The following is a 22782-nucleotide window of genomic DNA, read 5'->3' as shown; positions in this document are numbered from 1 at the left end:
CAAATCCGGTGATATCGATGGCCAAGGAAGGACATTAATGTTGTTGTTCTGTAGGAAAGCCGTTGTGAGACGTGGTGTGTGAGGCCTGGCGTTGTCATGTTGGAACACTGCGTTGGCGTTGGCCATAACTGGAACGATGTGTGGCCGGAGGATCTGGTCAATGTAGCCCTGTGCATTCAGGTTGCCCTGCACGTGGACCAGGTCAGTTCTGCCAGTGTGTGAGATGGCTGCCCACACCATGACACTACCCCCGCCGAATCTGTCCACTTCCTGCATGCAGTTTGCCGCATAACGTTCACCACGACGCCTATACACGCGACATCTTCCATCATGACGTCGGAGCAGAAATCGGGACTCGTCACTGAACCACACCTGTCTCCATCGCAGTTGAGGCCATTGTCGATGAATCTGGCACCACTGCAGTCGGAGTCGACGGTGTTGTGGTGTTAAGATGACACCTCGAACTGGACGTCTGGCACGAATTCCTACCTCACGTAGGCGGTTCCGTACGGTCTGGTCAGATATCCTGCGCAAACCTGGTATTGCTGCGGCTGTGGAGGTGGCAGTAGTCAATCGTTCCCGAAGGTGGCGTACCCGGATGTAGCGGTCCTGCCCCGGGGTAGTGACCCGTGGTCGACCGGATCTAGGGAGGTCACGTGTTGATCCATGTTGCTGGTAACGGTCCCACAGTCTGGAGATGGTGCTTGGGGACACATGGAATGCCCTGGCAACGGCCGTTCTGGATTCGCCTGCGTCTAGTCGGCCGATGGCATTGTTTCTCTGCGGTTCACTGAGACGTGGCATGTCCTGGATTGTCAACTGTCGGCCAGATACAGAGGCCAGGCAAGCGAACACCCTGCACTTTTATACTGTCGGTGTTCATGTTGCACGTGCAGACAACGCACGTGCAGTGGTGACATGGTTTGCACGTGGCTGCGTTTTTGCGAATATTCACATTTTGGAACTTTATTGTACAGTAGCTGCGTTTTATCGAATGTAACCGTGGGAATGTGTTTGGGACATGCAATGACCTTATATTCACAAAGCATGAACCGGTAGGAAACATAAAATCGGAGTTATAACCCATTTGTACCCTTTTGCGTTTATTTTTTTGAAGAGTATATATAGGGCACGTCATAATGAAATGATATTCGTCTTCAACTTCTAGGGGACAGTTGGGACAATATCTCTCATTCGCAGGGACAGGTAGTCTCTTGTGTCTTCCCTTTTCAATCATAAGTGAATGTGAACTCAAACTAAGCCTACTGAAAGCTGTTCTGACAATTTTCTGAATTTCAATACTTTTAATAAAGTAAACAAAAGAGAAATAGTTGTCAATAAAATGGCAGAACCAGTAAACGTAGCTAAACTAAAGCACAGAGATGGTCATGGAGGATTTCAGTTTGTAGCAAATTATCAAATACCCTGCCCCAGATTGTCAGTTGTCATTGTGTAATCCGGTGAAAAAACCCTCCCTCTGTCCTCCCTCCCTCTTCTCTCCCCCTCCACCTCCCCTTCTCTCTCTCTCTCTTGCTCTCGCTCTCTCTCTCTCTCTCTCATATAGAAAATAATATGTGAGTGGCCGTTAGATACCATTTATCATGAGTTGTTTTAAAATGTATCTAATGAGTGAAAGCGAATTTCATACATTTTTAAACAGTGAGTTGTAAGACACAAATGTATTATTTTATTTCTTATGTGTCCACAAAAATAAGATTTTAAGCAAATTTTAACATCTTTTTAAACTAAAAGTTATTTACAGCCTTTACACTTGTAGCTAAGTTATGCTTCACAGGTGAACTATACGTCACAGTGTAATCGATTTCAATTGTGCTGTTTTTTCATTGGATGTATGGCATTGGTGACCTGGTCATCACGAAGGAGCAGCCACTCGTATGTCTTGAAATTGTTAACACATACATGTGTAAATAAGTGTATGTTATGAAAAATAATGATGTTAACACCAACAGGTATGTAAGAAATATATTTCTTTTTATATTTTTCAGTTACAGAAGACTTAATACGTAAACGAGCAGAGCACAATAATCTAGAAATATCAACTTTGGAAGAAATTTCTTTGCATCAGCAAGACATTGAAAGGTTGGCAATAAAGTGGTTTATTATCTTTTACACCTCCATGATATATTTAATTACTTGTAGTTTCAGTTTATTTTCTAATTTTTATTCAGAATTTTGTCTTGCCAATATGAGTACACTATACATGAGTTACATTTCCTAATTATTATTTTTTTTTTTTTTACAGGATAGAATACATAGACAAATGGTGCAGAGAGCTTAAGATACTGTATCTTCAGAGTAACCTCATTCCAAGAATAGGTAAGGAAATAGGCAAATTAATACTTCATTTTAATTTTTTTTTACTGATTATTATTTATTTATAAAATTGAACTTGAAAATGTTAGAATATTGGTTAATTAAAAATTCAGTGTACACATATATAATATATAGTTAATAATCCATTATTTCATTTCAGAAAATGTGGGCCGATTGAAAAAACTTGAATACCTCAACTTAGCCTTGAACAATATAGAAATAATAGAAAATCTGGAAGGTAAATGTTTTTTTTTTTTTTTCCTATATACATAATAAACAAAGTTTTTAAGAAATGCATCTCCTCTTTAAAATATATATATATGCAGGCAGGCAGGCAGGCAGGCAGGCAGGCAGGCAGGCAGGCGATCGATTCGTCACGAGTATTTTTAAATATGGAAAATATCAACCGAGTCTATATTAATCGGTATTTGTCGAGGCTCTGTCGATACAAATACCGATTAACTAGACGAGATTGATATGTTACATATTAAAAAACATGAGTAGCAAATTCTATTTATCCTATAACACTTCTAAAATAACATTTTAATAAAAAAATTAGTAAATCACAGTACTAAAGTAGCGGCCATCAATAATATGACGTCATCACGATTAGTACAGATTAGTTTGACATCACGCATTTTAAACAAATCTTTGAAAACGTTATGCTCAGGTACACGGGTCTTGTTGGCTTGTAAATAAGTGACCCATCCACAGCAACACATTACCTAGAGACCTTGCAAATTTGCATACCATTATTAACCGGGTTAATAAAGTAAATTATCACATGGGTTTATGACATAGATAACATGGGTAAGTTATATGATAAATATATATATATATATATATATATTTCAGAAGTAAGCTCCTTTACCATAACTTTTTAAACAATTTTGACATTATAAATGTGTTTTGATACTCACCAGTTGACTGTTCAGTTGAATATGTTTTATGGATGTTGGCCTGTTATGTAAATACCAAACTTAAGAAATAAACTGGACTTCAATCCATCATTGTGTAACAGTTGGGTAACTGACATCTTTAAGTATAAAACCATGCCAAAACAACTGGATTAAGTGGAAAAAGATTTGAATCTTGACACAACTAGTACTTCTGTGATCTGAGGATTAATGTAATCCATCCATGTATGATGGGTGTTTGACGGTTTTGAAACCATCAGTAAAGACAAAGAAAGTGTGAAACAAAATTGGTTGAAATCCCCTCATTTGAATTAATTTAATAGAACTTGTTCTTTGCCGAGCTGACCGGACCCTGGTCATTTTTCACTAATTGTCTTTTTAATGACATTTTTAGTGATATAAAACCATTCACTGCATCATGTAGTTTTTGCATTAATTTTTATCACACATTAATTTTATGCTCATAAAGCTGTTAAATTTAAACATTTCATTAAGCTTATTGCTAAGTTTGCATACCGGGTATGTAAAGTATGCATGCACAAATTATAACCCAAACTATGATTGTCTGAGAAAATATTATTTTGCTACATGTATTTTATAAAAAGCACTACTTTTTGAAAATATTGCATTTGATGTTTATTGTTTATTGGTTTAATTAGTATGATGCATCTATTCTCACAGATAGATGGCTTTTGACATTCTTTACAGGGTTGAAAATTAGCAGTCGCCCAGTCGCCTGTGGCGACCTTTATTGGCTACGGGTGACTAAGAATTTTACAAAGGTAGTCCGTTGGGCGACCCTCAAATTTACGGTCTGGCGACTATGGTAACAGTTTTAAAAGAAACGCACTGAATCTGAATTGAATGTGACAAAAAGACACACCATTTGTGCTGGTGCGAACAACAGATCTGGCAGCATTCTCTATATTTTGACAGCGCCAGACTCATCTTCTGTGGTTTTGGACTGGTTATTTCTGAATATAAAGATCAAAACGTATAGCAGACACTGCATGCATTTTTAAAATCTGGAAGTCGTCGGTTTATTGGAATGGACTGGATACACCATAATTATCTAGTGGACCTACCTTTTGACAATTGTTATTAAATGTTATGGTACAAATTAATCATATTAATTTAGCTTATGTTATTCTAGGACAAAATCAAAATCTATCTTGTAGTTTTAACTCATACTGACGTGAGCGCATGCACGCATATAAAAAATATCAATGGAATATTCCATTAGTACAGGAATTATTCCAAAGGTCAGTTAATTTATTGTCTTTGTCGTATCGTTTTAAGTTTAAGCGATTTCCATGCAATAAGAACAGATCTTACATGATGACATAACCATCAAAATATTACTGTAATAAACAATAAGTTTGTAATATGCATAATTTTTTTTAAATTGGTACAATGTTGGGTTTGGGTGTTGTTGTTTTTTGTTAGTTTTTTTTTTTTTTTTTTTTTTTTAGGGGGAGAGAGTCATAAATTTATTTTTATTTTCATATTTATTTTATTAGTAGCCTAATAACTGTAGCATTTAAAATACCTCTATCTAGTATCATGTATATAGGACAACCACTCCCGAGAAAATCCTTTACTGGCGATTTCATCCCTCTTGCATCGCCACAAGGAGGACTGCCACTCCCAGACTAGTTTACCTTTAGTCTCTGTACTGCATTATTTCTGAGACAATGTAAATCAAGGTGCAAACATCGGCTGTTCTAGCATTGTGTCTTCACCCCTGTATTATAAATGAAATTTAATATGTATAATTGAATGGTAATTTGTAAAAAAATATTTATATATTTATACTTGATTTTGTTTTCAAATTTTTTAATTTAATTCGTCGGCTTCCTTCTGACGCAAACGGACTACACATGCTGTGCACTTCATTACTATTCAACAAAGAACATTCAAGTTTTGATTTTGGCGGTGCAGTTAAATTTCAATATCATAATTGGAGGGCTAGTTGAATTTGAGAAGGGCCAGTAAGATTTTTCTTTAACTGGCCCTGCTGGCGAACATGGTTTTCATGTTAATTTTCTTTATCAAAAACATTGATTGCTTGGTAAATGTGTATTTATTTACATTCTGTTTTTCAGGCTGTGAATCATTAAACAAATTAGATTTGACAGTGAATTTTATTGGAGAGCTTACCAGCATTGAAACACTCAAAGAGAACTACAACTTTAGAGAACTGTGAGATATTTGTTGACAGTGAATTTTTCATTTCCTTAAAGCAGTAAACTGACAAAAGGAGCAACTCATTGTATTTTTTCCCCATCATTTTCTTGGTTCTCCATGGAAAGGGTAAATAGAAGGGAAAAATATTTATCTTGTACATCCGAGAATAATAAAGTAAAACATTATTTGCTACCTTTCCATGGACAACAGAATCAAAACAACACTACAACATTTCATCCCCATTTTAGAAACATTCAGGAGCATATGATTGTTTTTAATTTATATGGTGTCCAATTTGATTATCAGATAGGGAAGTAGAAGTAGTTATATTTTGTCTAATCTATCACCTCCCTTTTAGATGATAATTAATTTGTATAATGTCTACCAGCCTCGGTGGTGTCATGGTTAAGCCATCAGAAATAAAGCTGGTAGGTACAGGGTTCACAGCCCGGTACCAGCTCCCACTTGGAGTAAGTTCTAATGACGCCATGGGTAGGTGGAATACCACTACACCCTCGTCTCTCTCACTAACTACTAACCAACTAACAACTAACTCGCTGTCCTGGACAGACAGCCCAGATAGCTGAGATATCTGCCCAGAACAGCGTGCTTGAACCTTAATTGGATATAAGCACAAAAATAAGTACCGGGGTAAAAGTAAGTAAGCATAAACTCTTCTCTGAAATCTATGTCCCATTACACCATGGGTAATACCGTAACTCAGGATTGTAATATCATTGTTTTATCACTATTTATTACTTTTTAGTCCACCTGAGCTGACAGTAATATATATTATCATGTGTATGTTAGTTGTTAAGTGTTTTATTCACAGATTTCTGACTGGTAACCCATGTACAGAATACGAAGGGTATAAAGAATATGTCATAGCGACCTTACCTCAGTTGAAGGTATGTTGTGTTAAATTTGGATTACCATAACACGTTTTTAGACTGCATATATTAGCTATATAATATATAGTTTTGTTTGGATTACCGTAACATGTTTTTAGACTGCATATATTAGCTATATAATATATAATTTTGTTTGGATTACCGTGACATGTTTTTAGACTGCGTGTATTAGCTATATAATATATAATTTTGTTTGGATTACCGTGACATGTTTTTAGACTGCGTGTATTAGCTATATAATATATAATTTTGTTTGGATTACCGTGACATGTTTTTAGACTGCGTGTATTAGCTATATAATATATAATTTTGTTTGGATTACCGTGACATGTTTTTAGACAGTGTGTATTAGCTATATAATATATAATGTGTTGGTTATATGATATTCTTTAATTCTGCCACGCATTCAATACCCTGGCATTCCTATCTGGTTGAAATATAATAATAATAATAATAAAATCTTTATTTATAGAATTAGTTGTAGACTGTTCTCCTCTGAGGCCTTCTTACTAATAATAACAATCATGTTAATTATTAAACTTTTTTTTAATCATATAATATACTCTAGATATTCAGTATAAACATGATATATGATTTATGTTTTGATGTGTACATATGCCTTTCATTGTAAAAACATTTAAATTTATTTCAAAACAGTTTTTTTTAGGATATGTAAGAGATAGAATACTACATCCGTGTCCATTAGTTACCATTTATCTTATAAATTGTTTAAAAACATATCCAACTCACTTTTGCTTGTTAGATACATTTTAAAACAACTCGTAAGATAAATAGTAGCTAATGACCACTCATTAGTGTTCTCTATTTATTTCATGTTTATTTTTTAAGGAATAAATTATTTATTTAATAAGAGGTTAACATATAATATGTTCTATCTTACAGCCAACAAACATATAAAGTCACAATTACTGACTGTATATTTGTATGTGGTAGTTTTTAATATGAAAGGGTTATGTTACTTCATAATATCTTACATGAAATGTTTATTTAAATATTCTCTTTTTTATACAAATAAGTTATGGTTTTATTTGTTTCAGTGGCTTGATGGAAGGGAAATTGAAAAATCTGAGCGTATTCAGGCAGTACAGGTATGTGATATTTTGTTCACTGAATTAACACAGGTGGTTAGTAATAACATGACGGTGTGTACAGAGCCGCATACATTGTTGATATGTCAACCTGGTTAAGTAATAAGGTGGCTAATAAGGTGGACCTCAGTCTGATTATTTTTCTCCAGTCCCAGTGTCCCACGACTCATGACCATGGTATGTGCTGTTCTGTCTGTGGGAAATTTCATATAAAAGATCTGTTGGTGTTAATGGAAAAATGTAGCAGGTTTCCTTTTAAACTATGTGTCAGAATTATCAAATGATTGATATCCAGTAGCCACTGATTAAGAAATCAGTCTGCTCTAGTGGTATAACACAAAAGAAACTCTTTTTTTTAAGTTAAAGGGACAGTCAACTCAAACAAGAGCCTTATGTGTTGGAAAGATGCATACCCGGACCACCAACATATACTGACACTTTAACAAATGAAAAACGTGTAATTTCAGAGTTAATAAAAACCATGATTATTCCTGCTAACTAGGGGCAGCCATTTTGTTTTGTTTTTGTGACTTCTGGTGGTATAGCTTGGGGCAAACTGACGTCAGCTCTGTCCAGATCCTCTATGCACAGTGTAACAAATGCTCCAATTTACGACAAGGCGCTTCGCTTTCATCAACCTGACTTGTAAAACAACTTGATAGTATAATAAACTATTTAACTAAATATATTTCAGTTTGCATCAATAGAATGAAATGGAGTTACAGTATTTTTCTCTTTTAAAAAACCAAAGAAAAAATGCATATTATTAGGCCTATTGGTAGGATACGTTTGAGCAAAAACGACCACTCACGATACCCAAGTGTTAATTTTCTTTTCTTTGGGATGACGTAATTGGTGTTATGATTATGGATATAGTATCTTTGGGATGACGTAATTGGTGTTATGATTATGGATATAGTATCACCGGGACGACGTAATTGGTGTTATGATTATGGATATAGTATCTTTGGGACGACGTAATTGGTGTTATGATTATCGATATAGTATCTTTGGGACGACGCAATTGGTGTTATGATTATCGATATAGTATCATTGTGGACCATAGGCTATTTGTTTCATTTGTCTTTTGATCACTATAAATAAAATTAAAAAGGAGACAAATAATTACTGTTTAACCACCTGACATATACAGTGAAACCCCTTTAAACTGGACACCCATGGGACCAAGTAAAAGTCTGGTTTTAAGAGGTATCCAGTTTAGAAAGGTTATATTCTGTCTGTACTGATATTTTAAAAAAAGGCTGTCAAAACCATCCAGTTTTGAGGGATTTCACTTTACAGAGGTTTTGGTTTTGAGGGGTTTAACTGTTTATATATGACCAGATTAGTGATGTGATGGACACTTTGTTTCTTCCAGGAGTATGGTGAGATCAGACCACACATTCTGGAACAGCAGGAGGAGTACAGAAGAAAAAGAGTATGTTACAGATTGTAGATAGCAACAGTGAGGTCATCACATTTATAACTATCTGTAAATACTGTATATTAATATATGGTAAATTGCATTAGCATAGCCAGGATTTTATATTTGGTGGTTGGGGGCCACTCACACTGTCTATAAGTTGTGTTATGGGGTGACAGGCAAACTAGCCTATTACAGGTGGTGGGAACAGAAAGAGATATGATTGGTGGGGAATGCCCCCATCCCCATGTGCCCTCCTGGCTACACCAGTGGTAAACAGGTAGATTACATATTTCATTGAGAAAGTGCAACCAGCAATTACTATCCGAGCCATGAGGTAGGTGCTTTATAAAATAATAAGAATCTATTTGCAAAACAAATTTTTAATTGTTTTTATTTATTTTGTTTTTAGGAAAAACAGAAGGAAGAAGCTGAATTAAAGAAGAAACAAGAAAAAGAAAAGAAACCAGGATTTGATGGGAGATGGTACACAGATATTAATGAAGGGTAAGTTGTTCTTTTATAAGTACAGTTATACAGGTATTTGCTCCTGTTGTGTAGGTGTAAGCAGGAAATAAAATTAGATTTTTTCAGACAAAGGATATGCCGTTCGTGTGGTTTTAGTGTTTGCATGAACGATTTTCTCCAGTGGTTCAGATACAAACGAAAAGGTTAACCGGCAACGGTAATCAAATGAGAATCTAAGATGGGCGATTTTCATAGATTTTCTCCAAATTCTTATCATAAATACTAAATTATTATTATTATTTGGTATGCTGAGACTAACTTGAAAGCTGCCATTTACATTTCAGCACACTACTCCATCGGTTCTGTTACAGGGGAATACTTGTTTGTGCCAAACAATAGTCTGAACGAAACGGGGATTTTCCGGAAGCTTTGAGCTTTCGGGTCTGAACAGAAAGACCCGAAGTTCTGCGGATCCTCGATCGATCCAATCAATGCTGCAACTCAGTGTTTTATCATGTTCTAATTTACACTTCGTTATTTTAAAGTCCCTTATTAAACGTACTATTTTCTTCGCTGTGTATGTCATATTTTAATAAATTAATTTAGCAAGGGTTGTACTTGTTTTCATTACAATACATGTTTCAGAATTAATGCATATATTTCAACGTACCCACACAGGTGTCAAAAAGTAAATAAATATGCAGAACTTTACATACATTTTTTTTGCTTCCTATTTATTGCACGAGTTTATTGTGTGCAAGAATATTTACCACGAGACCGCATGTGCAATAAATAGGAAGCGAAAATAACGTATGTGAGGTTCTGTATTTATTACATACCTTTAAAAAAATAAAAATATCAACAATGTATCTTAAACCGCTGTTCAATGCTCCTTTCATGAGCTCAGTTTTAGCGTAACGTGCTAAAGTGCCAGACGTTATGAATACATCATAATTAATTGCAAAATCATCGGAATGATCAAAGTGAATGTGAGATAATATTACTAAATGTTATTGACACTTCTAATGACAGTACCGACTTTGTAATTGACCACGATGTCGAGTTCAAACGGATACATTGTTTTTTTTCTCACACTTGCAATGCTAGGCCCGTACTCTTATTATTTTATTCCAAAAATAATTATATTAGCCAAAACATGTCAGTTTACATTTTCTGACGAGCGATCATAGTTTTTGCACGAACGAACCGTCGTTCGTGTCGATATTGGTTTTGCATAACCGACAGACAAACGACAAAATCGTTCGTACCTAATTTTATGCCCTTGTGTAAGTTCATTTTTGGACAGGTGTTTTGCAGGGAATTATTAATTTTGTACTAAATTAAGTCACCTAGATTTTTGATACTGTATGAAACAGTTGAACAAATAAAGCCAGTTATTTTATTGCTGAACTGTATTTTACTTTGTTTCACTTTGATTGACTTCATATTACCGTTCACAGACTTGGATAACTCAGGTTTTGATATTAAGCCATGTTTAGTATCAGCCATGCAAATTGTTCAAGAAATGGAATTTAAATTGACCGTCAGGGACCAATTTCACAAAACATATTAAGCCTGGTTTTGCATTTAAATGTAAATCTACGACTGAAATACAGTTCATATAACTACACACAAGGGAACTAATATAATTTGAAAGGTATACTATTTCATATTCTCTCTTCCTTTTACTAATCCATCTTCTATAATGATGTAATTTTCTGCATTAAATAGATGACCACCACATGTACACATTGCAGGTGTAATTGCTAGTCGTAAAATTACAATGTTTTGTGAAATTGGCTCCAGTTTAAAATAAAAAAAAAAATGAGATGGACTCTTGAAATGTAAAGAATTACAACTCTTGCTACTTTGTTATTTCAGAAGTAATATAAATTATATCTTTATTATAGTAATGCTTTCAATTTGTCAGATCTATAACGATACATGAACATTTTGTGTTTAGGTTGATATACCATCTGTTGGCTATCCTATGTTTACCATCTTCTTACAGAGATACAAAAGAGAACAAGACTAAAGAAAAGAATGAAGATGACACAGTTAATAAAGAGTAAGTTTTGACTAGTCTGCGACATTTGGTTAGACATTTTATTCTGCAAATAACTTGGATTTATTTTTGTATTATTTATGATGAACAATTAAATAATGTACCATATATCTTTGCCTGTAAGTCGATCTCAACTGTAAGTCAAGTCCTTAATTTCAAGCCCTGGAAATTTTTGTATTGACCCATTTATAAAGTAGGCCTATTTCTTACTTTCAGCGAATGAGAATGATAAATGGCTCACATATACTGTACTTTATTTGATTTTTTGTTTTGTTTTAGAAACATCGGCTTTGTACATTACATCGCAGTATTCCATTTCCAATCAAATCTATTACAAATAGCATCAAAAGGGATATAATAGATGGTGAAGACTGTTTAACTGTTACCTTATAGCACTGTACAGTATGGTTTTGTACATAAACAATGACTATTTATCAACAGATCAGTACGATATCCAATGTAAAACTGAAAGTACATTGCAGTCATTAACAGTGTAAAGAAAGATAACTATGTTGTGGAAAATATACTGGTTTTCATGCCAAAAAAGCTTTCTCCCTGGTAGAATCTACACTATTTTTAGTGAAAGCTGATTAATATTCATGAAGCTTATTATTAATGTGTATACATATTTTGTATTAAATATTGTTTGAACAATGATTACTTCCAAGTTCCAATGACTTTGACTTTAAGTTGGTTTAACATGCTCATATACCACTAAGGTTTCGAGCATGTCTGTCCCGGGTCCTGTCTCTGGATAGCCAGGGAATAACCCGGGACAGAATTTCCAATGACCAGAATACTGAATAAATAGAGGCAGCAGATGTGTAGTATTGGTTTGCTATTAGTGTTGGTTGCTATTTTAATCAAGTGGATTGTTGTCTTAGCATGTGAGATAAGTTTTTATTACCCATATTGGGCAGTGAAATACGGGTGAATATATTTTCTATCTTTCTCATTCCCTTCTGACGTCTTGACATTAGTTTGGTACGTCATCGGTTTCCTTGACTGTCAAGTCTCTCGTTGATGAGATTTTACAAACAACAGTGAATGTTCTTGTTAACAATTAAACATGCGCTAAACTAATTTCTTTGTAGTTATTCACTTCCCACTAGAAACATCAGTTCATTATGAATGTGACCTCTTGCTTACATTTGATTTGTATACCTAAAGATAGCTTTTGACGTCATTGCTGTTCTTTTGTGACATCATCAGTTTCACGTCTTGTATATTGTAGTTTGTGTCATGTAAGAAGATTAAAGTTTAAGTTTCTAAACTATTTACACTATGGGTAATAAATACAATAACCCACTCAATATTCGGAATTACAGATTATCTGTCCCGAGTGAAATTAATGTTGTCAGTCACGAGCTAAAGCTCGTGACTGACAACATTAATTTCACTCGGGACAGATAATCCGTAATTCCTCGCAACTTGTAAGTTATTGTCTATATCTTCCATGACACATTTTATAACCAAAACTGATCTATAATGCCAAAAACCAAAAGTTATAAAAATTGTTTAAGTATAAACTCTGGGATAATTCAACAATACAAATTTGCAATACCTTTCCCAAAATACTAAAAAAAAAATTGTGTAATTTTCTGATCCCTTTATAAGTCAAAGTCCCAAGTTATAAAATAATATTTCGATGGAATTTTTTTTACTTATGGGCAAAGATATAGAGTATTTTCATTTAGTCTGTATTTACATGTTGGTGTAACTTGTCTTTGATATACATATTTGCCCATTACGTTGAACCATAATGTATCAATTTCAGATTTATTTCTTAAAATAATTGAAGAATCCTTTGTTTCTAAATGGTTATCATACATTCAAGTTTTTTAGTTGCAACTCCAGTAATTGTGTTTTGTTCACTGTGCTGTTTTTGTAGATTTTGGGATGAGAAGGTCGCATTTACGCCAGAATCAAGAATTGAAGTGCATGAACATATAAAGAAACAGAAAGAAAAACAAAACAAGTATGTATTTTTAGTTAGACAAATGAATATAGAATAATAAATCAGTTATTATAAAGTTTTTGACCCTTGTGAAATATTTTTTGTTTATCACTTGCTAAAGCTTGTGACATAACGATAAGAATTGGCAACATGTTTATTGCCGTCTATATACAACACTGTGCAGTGAAATAGCATTGTATTTAGCTTCTTCAAGGTTTCTTTTTGTCTCCCTTTATAAATACAGATACAGGTATTACTTTTCCAACGTCGTTAAAGTTTCGTGTTTAGATGCATTTCTCACAACCTATAAGTCCAGTATCAGTCATTCAATGAAAGTTGTTTTATTGTTGCACCTATAGATCTTCATCACAGTGCACTGAAATTTGTTTATGGTAGTCAAGACATTTAATTTTGCAGAATTCTTGTTTAATTAATCTGAATTATTTTCTTTTCAGATCAGAGGAGAAAAAAGAGAAAAAACCCAGAAAGATGTTCTCAGATGATGGTACACCATTCAATGTTAATGAAGCCAAGTATGTTTCTTATGTTCTCTGTCAAATATAGTTCATAATAAATCACCAAAAAGCTAATTTTAAAATATGATGTTTAATGAGTCTAAATTTTGTTGCTTTTGGTTTGACTAAGATAAAGTAATTTGGCAACACATTTTAAAAACAAATTCATTTTGTTAAAATAACAATGGTTTTTTTTCATAAATAACTAAACAAGTCATATCCAGTTTTTATTATCCCAGCAGTCATAACTGCTAAAATAGTTTTTGTATTTTCTTACTGAAAATATATTACTCATATAAATATATTATACCATGTTATTGGGAGATTTAGCACTAACTAACAAATTACAATATTGGTAGTAAATATGACAAACATAAAATGACACCACCTAGTTTAAAAAGATCTTGCTTTTGTATGTCTCTATTTCTTGTTTTAAATTTATAAGAAACTGTTCTTTAATATAATTTGTTTTACGGAATAAGAACTTTTGTTTTTATGAAAATAATGGAGTGTGAGTTTACAAAAGAATGTACTTATTTTACATAATGTCTACACAGGATCTTCGTTTAGGTCTCTTAAGGGAACATATTCTTATTTGACAAACTATTATCTTTGATCATATTAACTTGATTGTGTTTATTTTGTTAATAATGCTGTTGTTTTTTAACAGATTAGATTTTGCCTTGAGAGAAGATGAAGACAATAACAAAGTTGTACTGGACCTAGCTGTTTACAGGTTAGTGTTGGGGTGTTTTTTTAATAATGCCATCTGTTATTTCGCTAATGCACCCATCATTTCTTGTTTAAATAAATTGGTCCAATTAGGATGAGTGACATCCTAAAAATGTCTTTGTCTCTGTTACATGTTTGTGGTGTGTGGTTTTTTTATTGTTTTTCAAATAAAGTTTTCTTCTGATGATGTCAACATGTACATGTAGTTGACGAAACATTGAGACTTTTACTTTGTTGTTTTAAATATTGAAAAAAAATGTATTTAAAAAAAAAGTCAAATTTGTGAAAATCTCTATTGATCTTCTTGTTTTGTTGAGATCTCAAAGAATATTATATTATTGGATTTGCAATATTTATTAATAATTTACCTGTCAAAGTAATATTGTGATAACATTGTATCAACATATTACAGTTTAAAAAAAATTAAGTATTTAATGAAATGGTATAAATACTTTTTAATACTGAACAACTCATTGTGTGATTTGTCCAGTGTGGACTGGAGCTTGTTTGAATAACTCTAGATTTACTTATTTGTATGCTGCATTTTCAGACACATGGATACTTCATTGTTAGACTGTGACATCCAAACAACATATGTAAGAGTTACTGTCAAAGGAAAGGTAAAGGCCAAATTTGTTAAAAACATTTCACCAAAACCCTTTACAGAGATGTCAAGTAAAGGTGTTGTATGTTCTAAAATAAAATAACATGACATTATTTGCATTACAAATTTCATGCCAACCCACCGCCATAAAATAATGACCAGGCTACAGATTTTCAAAGCAATCTTAGCTGTAAAATCTAAAACCATTGTAACGGTGTGACATCACTACAACATTTACCGTAGCCTATGGTTTTATGATATCATTATGTTTAGATAGCCTTGTCATCACTGCACACCCAGAATAAGTTTGTGAATAGTCGTTAGAAAGTAATATAATTGTACATTCAATCCTGGGAATAAAATGTAACATTGTAGATTCACATTATTAATGGGATGAATTATACCAAAAACATCTTACATAAATGATGTCTTAAATTTAATGTTAAATGAAAATCGGCTATATATAGAGAATTAGGTAAATAGACAAGTGCAAGTAATGAATGAAAAATCATTGTAGCAGTTTTCAGAAGCTTGTAAATGCCTGAATTAAATAGCATAATTTGTTCAATACTTAAATTTAATTTCATTCATTTCACTAAATATATTATCATGTTTTCATGCATCTATTAGAATTGATTTGATTTTATGTTTAAGACTGTAATAATAGTTGTATTGATACTACAAAAGTCAACTGCTGCTGTTTGATGATAGAATATTATAATTTGAAAAGTTGATTATTTAAATATTCTCATAAATAAAGATCTACAGATGTTAACCTGATTTTTTTTTAGCAAGACTGTGAATCTGTCTTCTTACTATACACATTACAGACAGACATTAATGTGACAAACAAATGTATAAAGTTGCCACCGTCTTGCTAAAAAAATAATGTGTTTATTATATGCTATAAATGTGGTTGGAATATATCTTAAAAGCCTAGATACCTATGAAACAAACATTTATATTTTATCACAGATATTTCAGTTGTGTCTGCCTGTTGAAGTGAACCCCGATTCAAGTACGGCCCAGAGATCTCTAACCACTGGTCATCTTGTCATCTCCATGCCTTTTGTGAGTACTTACAATCACTTGATATCATGTGTGTAGTCTACAAGCCTTTTGTGAATACTTACAAACACTTGATATCATGTGTGTTGTCTCCAAGCCTTTTGTGAGTACTTACAAACACTTGATATCATGTGTGTAGCCTACAAGCCTTTTGTGAATACTTACAAACACTTGATATCATGTGTCTTGTCTCCAAGTCTTTTCTGAGTACTTACAAATACTTGATATCATGTGTTGTCTCCAAGCCCTTTGTAAGTACTTACAAACACTTAATATCATGTGTGTTGTCTCTAAGCCTTTTGTGAGTACTTACACATACTTGACATCATGCGTGTTGTTTCCAAGCCTTTTGAGCTTGCTTACAAACACTTGATATCATGCTTGTTGTCTCCAAGCCTTTTGTGAGTTCTTACAAACATTTGATATCATGCGTGTAGTCTACAAGCCTTTTGTGAGTACTTACAAACACTTGATATCATGTGTGTCGTCTCCAAGCCTTTTGCGAGTACTTGCACATACTTGATATCATGTGTGCAGTCGACAAGCCTTTTGTGAGTACTTACAATCACTTGATATCATGTGTGTTGTCTCCAAGCCTTTTGTGAGTACTTACAAACACTTGATATCATGCGTGTAGCCTACAAGCCTTTTGTGAATACTTACAAACACTTGATATCATGTGTCTTGTCTCCAAGTCTTTTCTGAGTACTTACAAATACTTGATATCATGTGTTGTCTCCAAGCCCTTTGTAAGTACTTACAAACACTTAATATCATGTGTGTTGTCTCTAAGCCTTTTGTGAGTACTTACACATACTTGACATCATGTGTGTTGTTTCCAAGCCTTTTGAGTTTGCTTACAAACACTTGATATCATGCTTGTTGTCTCCAAGCCTTTTGTGAGTTCTTACAAACATTTGATATCATGCGTGTAGTCTACAAGCCGTTTGTGAGTACTTACAAACACTTGATATCATGTGTGTCGTCTCCAAGCCTTTTGCGAGTACTTGCACATACTTGATATCATGTGTGTAGTCGACAAGCCTTTTGTGAGTACTTACAATCACTTGATACCATGTGTGTCATCCCCAAGCCTTTTGTGAGTACTTAATCACTTGATATCATGTGTGTCATCTCCAAGCCTTTTGTGAGTACTTACAATCACTTGATATCATGTGTGTCATCTCCAAGCCTTTTGTGAGTACTTACAATCACTTTATATCATGTGTCATCTCCATGCCTTTTGTGAGTACTTACAAACGCTTGATATTATGTGTATAGTCTACAAGCCTTTTGTGAGTACTTACAATCACTTGATATCATGTGTCGTCTCCAAGCCTTTTGTGAGTACTTACAAACACTTGATATCATGTGTGTCATCTCCTTGCCTTTTGCGAGTACTTGCATTTGATATCATGTGTCATCTCCAAGCCTTTTGTGAGTACTTAATCACTTGATATCATGTGTGTCATCTCCAAGCCTTTTGTGAGTACTTACAATCACTTGATATCATGTGTGTCATCTCCAAGCCTTTTGTGAGTACTTACAATCACTTTATATCATGGGTCATCTCCATGCCTTTTGTGAGTACTTACAAACGCTTGATATTATGTGTATAGTCTACAAGCCTTTTGTGAGTACTTACAATCACTTGATATCATGTGTCGTCTCCAAGCCTTTTGTGAGTACTTACAAACACTTGATATCATGTGTGTCATCTCCTTGCCTTTTGTGAGTACTTGCATTTGATATCATGTGTCATCTCCAAGCCTTTTGCGAGTACTTAATCACTTGATATCATGTGTGTCATCTCCAAGCCTTTTGTGAGTACTTACAATCACTTGATATCATGTGTGTCATCTCCAAGCCTTTTGTGAGTACTTACAAACACTTGATATACACAAAAAACTTGATATCATTTGTGTAGTCTCCAAGCCTTTGCAAGTACTTACACATACTTGATATCATTAGTGTAGTCTACAAGCCTTTTGTGAGTACTTACAAACACTTGATATCATGTGTGTCGTCTACAAGCCTTTTGTGAGTACTTACAAACACTTGATATCATGTGTGTTGTCTCCAAGCATTTTGCGAGTACTTACACATACTTGATATCATGTGTGTAGTCTACAAGCCTTTTGTGAGTACTTACAAACACTTGATATCATGTGTGTCATCTCCTTGCTTTTTGTGAGTACTTACAATCACTTGATATCATGTGTGTAGTCTCCATATCATGTGTCATCTCCAAGCCTTTTGTGAGTACTTACAATCACATGATATCATGTGTGTCATCTCCTTGCCTTTTGTGAGTACTTACAAACACTTGATATCATGTATGTCATCTCCTTGCCTTTTGTGAGTACTTACAAACACTTGATATCATGTATGTCATCTCCAAGTCTTTTGTGAGATATACAAACACTTGATCAATATCATATGTGTAGTCTACAAGCCTTTTGCAAGTACTGACAAACACTTTATATCATGCGTGTCGTCTACAAGCCTTTTACAAGTACTTGAAAACATTTGATATCATGCATGTTTAGCTGTAATGCAAGTTAAGAAAAGAAATATTTAACAACTCCTCAGCACATTTTGTGTACACATTAAGAAAAATACAGTATGCCTTACAAATACCATCATTAAAAGTGTCTTAATAGGAGAGAAAATAACAAGTTATTGTATAAATTCACTTTGTTGTCCAATTGAAAATTACATGTATAAAAAATATTAATGTGATCGTTGTTTTTTTTAGGCCAAACCTATCCTGAAACCAACAAAAATGCTTGATAAGAATAAAAAGACAGAAGAAACGAACAAGGGAAAGATTTCCAGGTAGAAAATACTAATGTTATTTCCAACCTCTTTATTTCTAGTTTGTTTTTACTTTTCACTAGCAATAATTTTGAAGTGCTTTTATATATTAATTCTGGAACATTTTAAAGTGTTTTTATCAAAATATCATGCACACGCACATAATGTCTATGTATTATTGACAAAATATGCTTTGTGATCATATTTTTAATGTACTTATTTAATGTAATCTTTTGCCTGTACTCTAATATTTATATCAAGTTTAATATTTAGAAACAAAATACCATCTACTGATGTACAAATATTGATTTTGCTGAAACATTTTATTTCACAGACAAAAAGAAGAACACTTGGAGGTTGACCCGAAGGCGAAGACTTGTGTTGATATCGGAAATATCGTGAGAGACAAATGTGAGAAAACAGTGCCTCCTCTCGGTGGGATGCGAAGACTTGTTAAAGAGAGAGAAAACTCGGAAGACTTTGTAGACGACCTGGATGTGCCTCCTCTCATGTAGATTCAGTGATGTGTTTTAGAGAAAAACATTGTTAGCCTTCCCTGTTATTTGTTGTCCAAGTTCCAGTGGTGTATTTGGATATAATTTAAGAATTTTAAGCCAAGTATGAGTTGTAAAAGAGGTTGCTGGGGGCACACCGGTTACAGACATCTATGCTAAGGAATGGATGGTAAAGACTGGGTTTGTATCCTTGTACTGTCTCAAACCAACAAGTGTAAGGCCTCTACATTGACTTCTCTCTTGTTAACCATTAACCTCTGTACTGGATTTACAGCACAGATAATTGAGGGGAGTGTCCAGGTCAGCATGCTTCAACCGTAATGGGCTACAAGCATGATGAAATATAAATTAAAATTTCAATCACAATATACATGCCAATTTAAAATCTACATTTCAAATAGGTCAGTAAAAGAAATATCCGTCCATTCATCAACGATATAAATCTGTTAAAATCCATTCACTTGTCTATTTCTATTGGGACCAAAATGGTGCTTTTTTGGGGACAAATGACCATTTTGGAGTATTTCTCATTATTGATAATCATATTCAACATTAATGTTTGCAATATATGAAGATGATATGCATTACATTTGAAAAATGCACCATTTCAAATGCTTACAGAAGTTCTTACATTCATCTTTATGTTGCCAAATAACCATTAAACATATACATTTAATTTCTTTTTGTACAATACTGAAACTTTGTGTTTTAAGGATCATACATTCCATGTCCGTATTCACTAATCCATGTGTTGTAAAGCAGCCCATCATGATGATTATCATTTCATATGTATTGACAACAGAGTATTAAATTATTTATTGTATTCACAATCGTGTTGGTTTGTGTGCGCGTGTGAAATGTATGTATGCATGTTAAAATGTGTAGTGCAGCTTAAATCAGGATGGGTCGCAGGATAAATGTAGTGTCATGTCTATTGGAATGTGCAATTAAACGATTCCAAGCTGCTTTATCAATAGGAGTAGCCTATGTGACAGTTTACCATGTGCAGAGGCGTCATTAAAGGGTTCACAAAAACCTATTGAGCAGTGTTAGGTCTCAGCTAACTGTTAAAAGGATGCTGCCTGTCAACATCAGGATTTCTGCCAGAACATAATTTGAGGGTAAATAATAAAAAAAAAGAACAGATCACAAGTGCCCCCCTGTCAGATGGATATAGGTTTAAAATCTTTGAAATTGGACACATTTCATATATTTTACTAATTTAAAAAAAATGTCTTACACGATTTCTAAAAATTATAAAAATGTATTCACCATTTCCACGATTTTGGGGTATGTGATTTTACCCTTCATACCTTGTGGCAGACAACCCTGACCATGTGTGGTGTGTTTAGTATATGCTACCATTGTGACAATGTGCAAATAAAAGATATCTTGCTTCTAGCTGGTAGAAGACCATGTGATTGTAGTGTTGCACAAACTGGCCAACCACATCTTTGCTCTAGGAGACTTTGCTTAAATCAGTTAAATACAGGCAGGCAGATAATATATGATCAACAAAACAAGAAATGTGTATTTATAGGTCCAACCTGCACTAATCCTCCAACAACAATCTGCACTTGTAGCAGGCTTTGGCTCAGTGGGTTGAATGCTCACTGGAGGTGGTTGTGTAACACAATCAAACAACCTCGGTGAATCCATTCAACCGATTGGATTTTTTCGTTCCAACCAGTGCACCACAAACTGGTCAAAGTATGTGCTTTCCTGTTTGTGCCTTGCTGCTAATGGAAAAATGAAGCGGTTTCCTCTGATGACTATGGGTCAGAATTACCAAATGTTTGACATCCAATAGCCAAAGATTAATTAATATGCTCTAATGGTGTAGTTAAACACAACAAACCTTTTCATCTGTACTTCATTAACATTGCTTGTTAATATTTAGTACCGATATTAAAGTCAGTAAAGCACAGCTATCCTATTCATGTCCTGCCCCTCCCCCCCCCCCCCCCATGGATATAATTCATTGGGCAAAAAGGTATATATAGAGGATACTCCCCTCGTGTCTTGTGATATCATAATTTATCAGCACGAGTTGATAAAAGTATGAAATCTGAGGCTTGCCGAGGATTTTATACTTTTATCAACAAGTGCCGATAAATTATATTACAAGGCACGAGGGGGGTATTCTTTTTATCATCCATTATCATTCTTTTCATTTGCGACCGTTGTAAAACAATGTCAGTAATGTGGGTTGAATGTCAGCGGTACTCGTTAACTAGCAGAATGGCAGTGGCGTGACGTCATTAATGGTAGGTTTAGCTCTGAAACAAACAGTGACGTAACAAAACATTGTATTGTGATTAAAATTTGACCAATCAAGATTATAAGAAACGAAATCTCCGCAGGAGATATCACAAATTATAGTGCCAGCGATATCTCCTACAAAAGCCTTTAATGGATGATAAATACAAACATCCAAAAGAAACTTTACCAAAAAGAATTATTTGAATTCCTTTATAATTTGAATAAGTTAATGGAATGGTGGTTAAATGTTTCTGCTTTTATGTCCAGAATGAAATTTTGTTCCCAAACATGCCAAAACACCACTCTCATGAATATTCATCTTTAGAACATGCAGCATGTTTGGTTTTCCTGCAATTGTCTCTCAAAGTGTTGGTATAGTTTCTTTTGTACGTCAGTATATAAACAGATGTCAAAATAGTTGTGTGACATTAATCAAAGAAAAAGTAGATCTACACAATGTATGTAGGCAGGGTATGCATTTGGGATTTTTTTTGACTGGTCAATCGGGCCACTCACAGCAACACTTTGACTTGCCCGTACAGCTTTTGAATGGCCCGTGACCGAATTTCGTTAAAAAAAAGAACTTACTTCAGTTGTACTTTGAAAACATGTTATCATATCATGCAAACAATAATAACAACACAAAAGAAGGAAACAGAACTTGTTTTAGTTATATTACCAATTGTTGTAGTTAAATTATGATTATTATGTTGTCTCGGGACCCACACAATCAAATATGTGGAATATTTTACCAAGGTTCGGTCTTGGGATGATTATCGTTGGCATCATTCGCAGTGATGACTGGGTGTTTGGAAAAATAGACTCGGTATATTCTGTAAGCAACCAAAATGTTCCAACACAATGTAACTTCGGAAAACCTCAGACTCGTGAACCTACA

The 22782-nt window shown here is 34.0% G+C and overlaps 1 protein-coding gene across 1 annotated transcript in view; it reads left to right on the top strand.

Moving 5' to 3' along the window:
* Window positions 1-20471, top strand: part of LOC121369441 (protein tilB homolog) — a 29802-nt gene extending 9331 nt beyond the window's left edge. The window contains exons 2-17 of the mRNA XM_041494539.1: window positions 2007-2100; window positions 2264-2337; window positions 2495-2572; window positions 5357-5453; window positions 6271-6346; window positions 7408-7458; window positions 8837-8896; window positions 9294-9388; window positions 11361-11417; window positions 13306-13392; window positions 13827-13904; window positions 14557-14622; window positions 15169-15238; window positions 16198-16293; window positions 19049-19128; window positions 19442-20471. Coding sequence (XP_041350473.1) covers window positions 2007-2100; window positions 2264-2337; window positions 2495-2572; window positions 5357-5453; window positions 6271-6346; window positions 7408-7458; window positions 8837-8896; window positions 9294-9388; window positions 11361-11417; window positions 13306-13392; window positions 13827-13904; window positions 14557-14622; window positions 15169-15238; window positions 16198-16293; window positions 19049-19128; window positions 19442-19622 — 1340 coding nt within the window. The 3' untranslated portion in view covers window positions 19623-20471. The remainder of the gene's footprint in view (window positions 1-2006; window positions 2101-2263; window positions 2338-2494; window positions 2573-5356; window positions 5454-6270; window positions 6347-7407; window positions 7459-8836; window positions 8897-9293; window positions 9389-11360; window positions 11418-13305; window positions 13393-13826; window positions 13905-14556; window positions 14623-15168; window positions 15239-16197; window positions 16294-19048; window positions 19129-19441) is intronic.
* The last annotated feature ends 2311 nt before the right edge of the window (window positions 20472-22782 follow it).

The sequence above is a fragment of the Gigantopelta aegis genome, chromosome 3 (genome assembly GCF_016097555.1).
Source record: "Gigantopelta aegis isolate Gae_Host chromosome 3, Gae_host_genome, whole genome shotgun sequence".
NCBI classification, from domain to species: domain Eukaryota; kingdom Metazoa; phylum Mollusca; class Gastropoda; order Neomphalida; family Peltospiridae; genus Gigantopelta; species Gigantopelta aegis.
The sequence above is the reverse complement of the archived record's forward strand: the minus strand, read 5'-3'. Positions and strand labels throughout refer to the sequence as shown.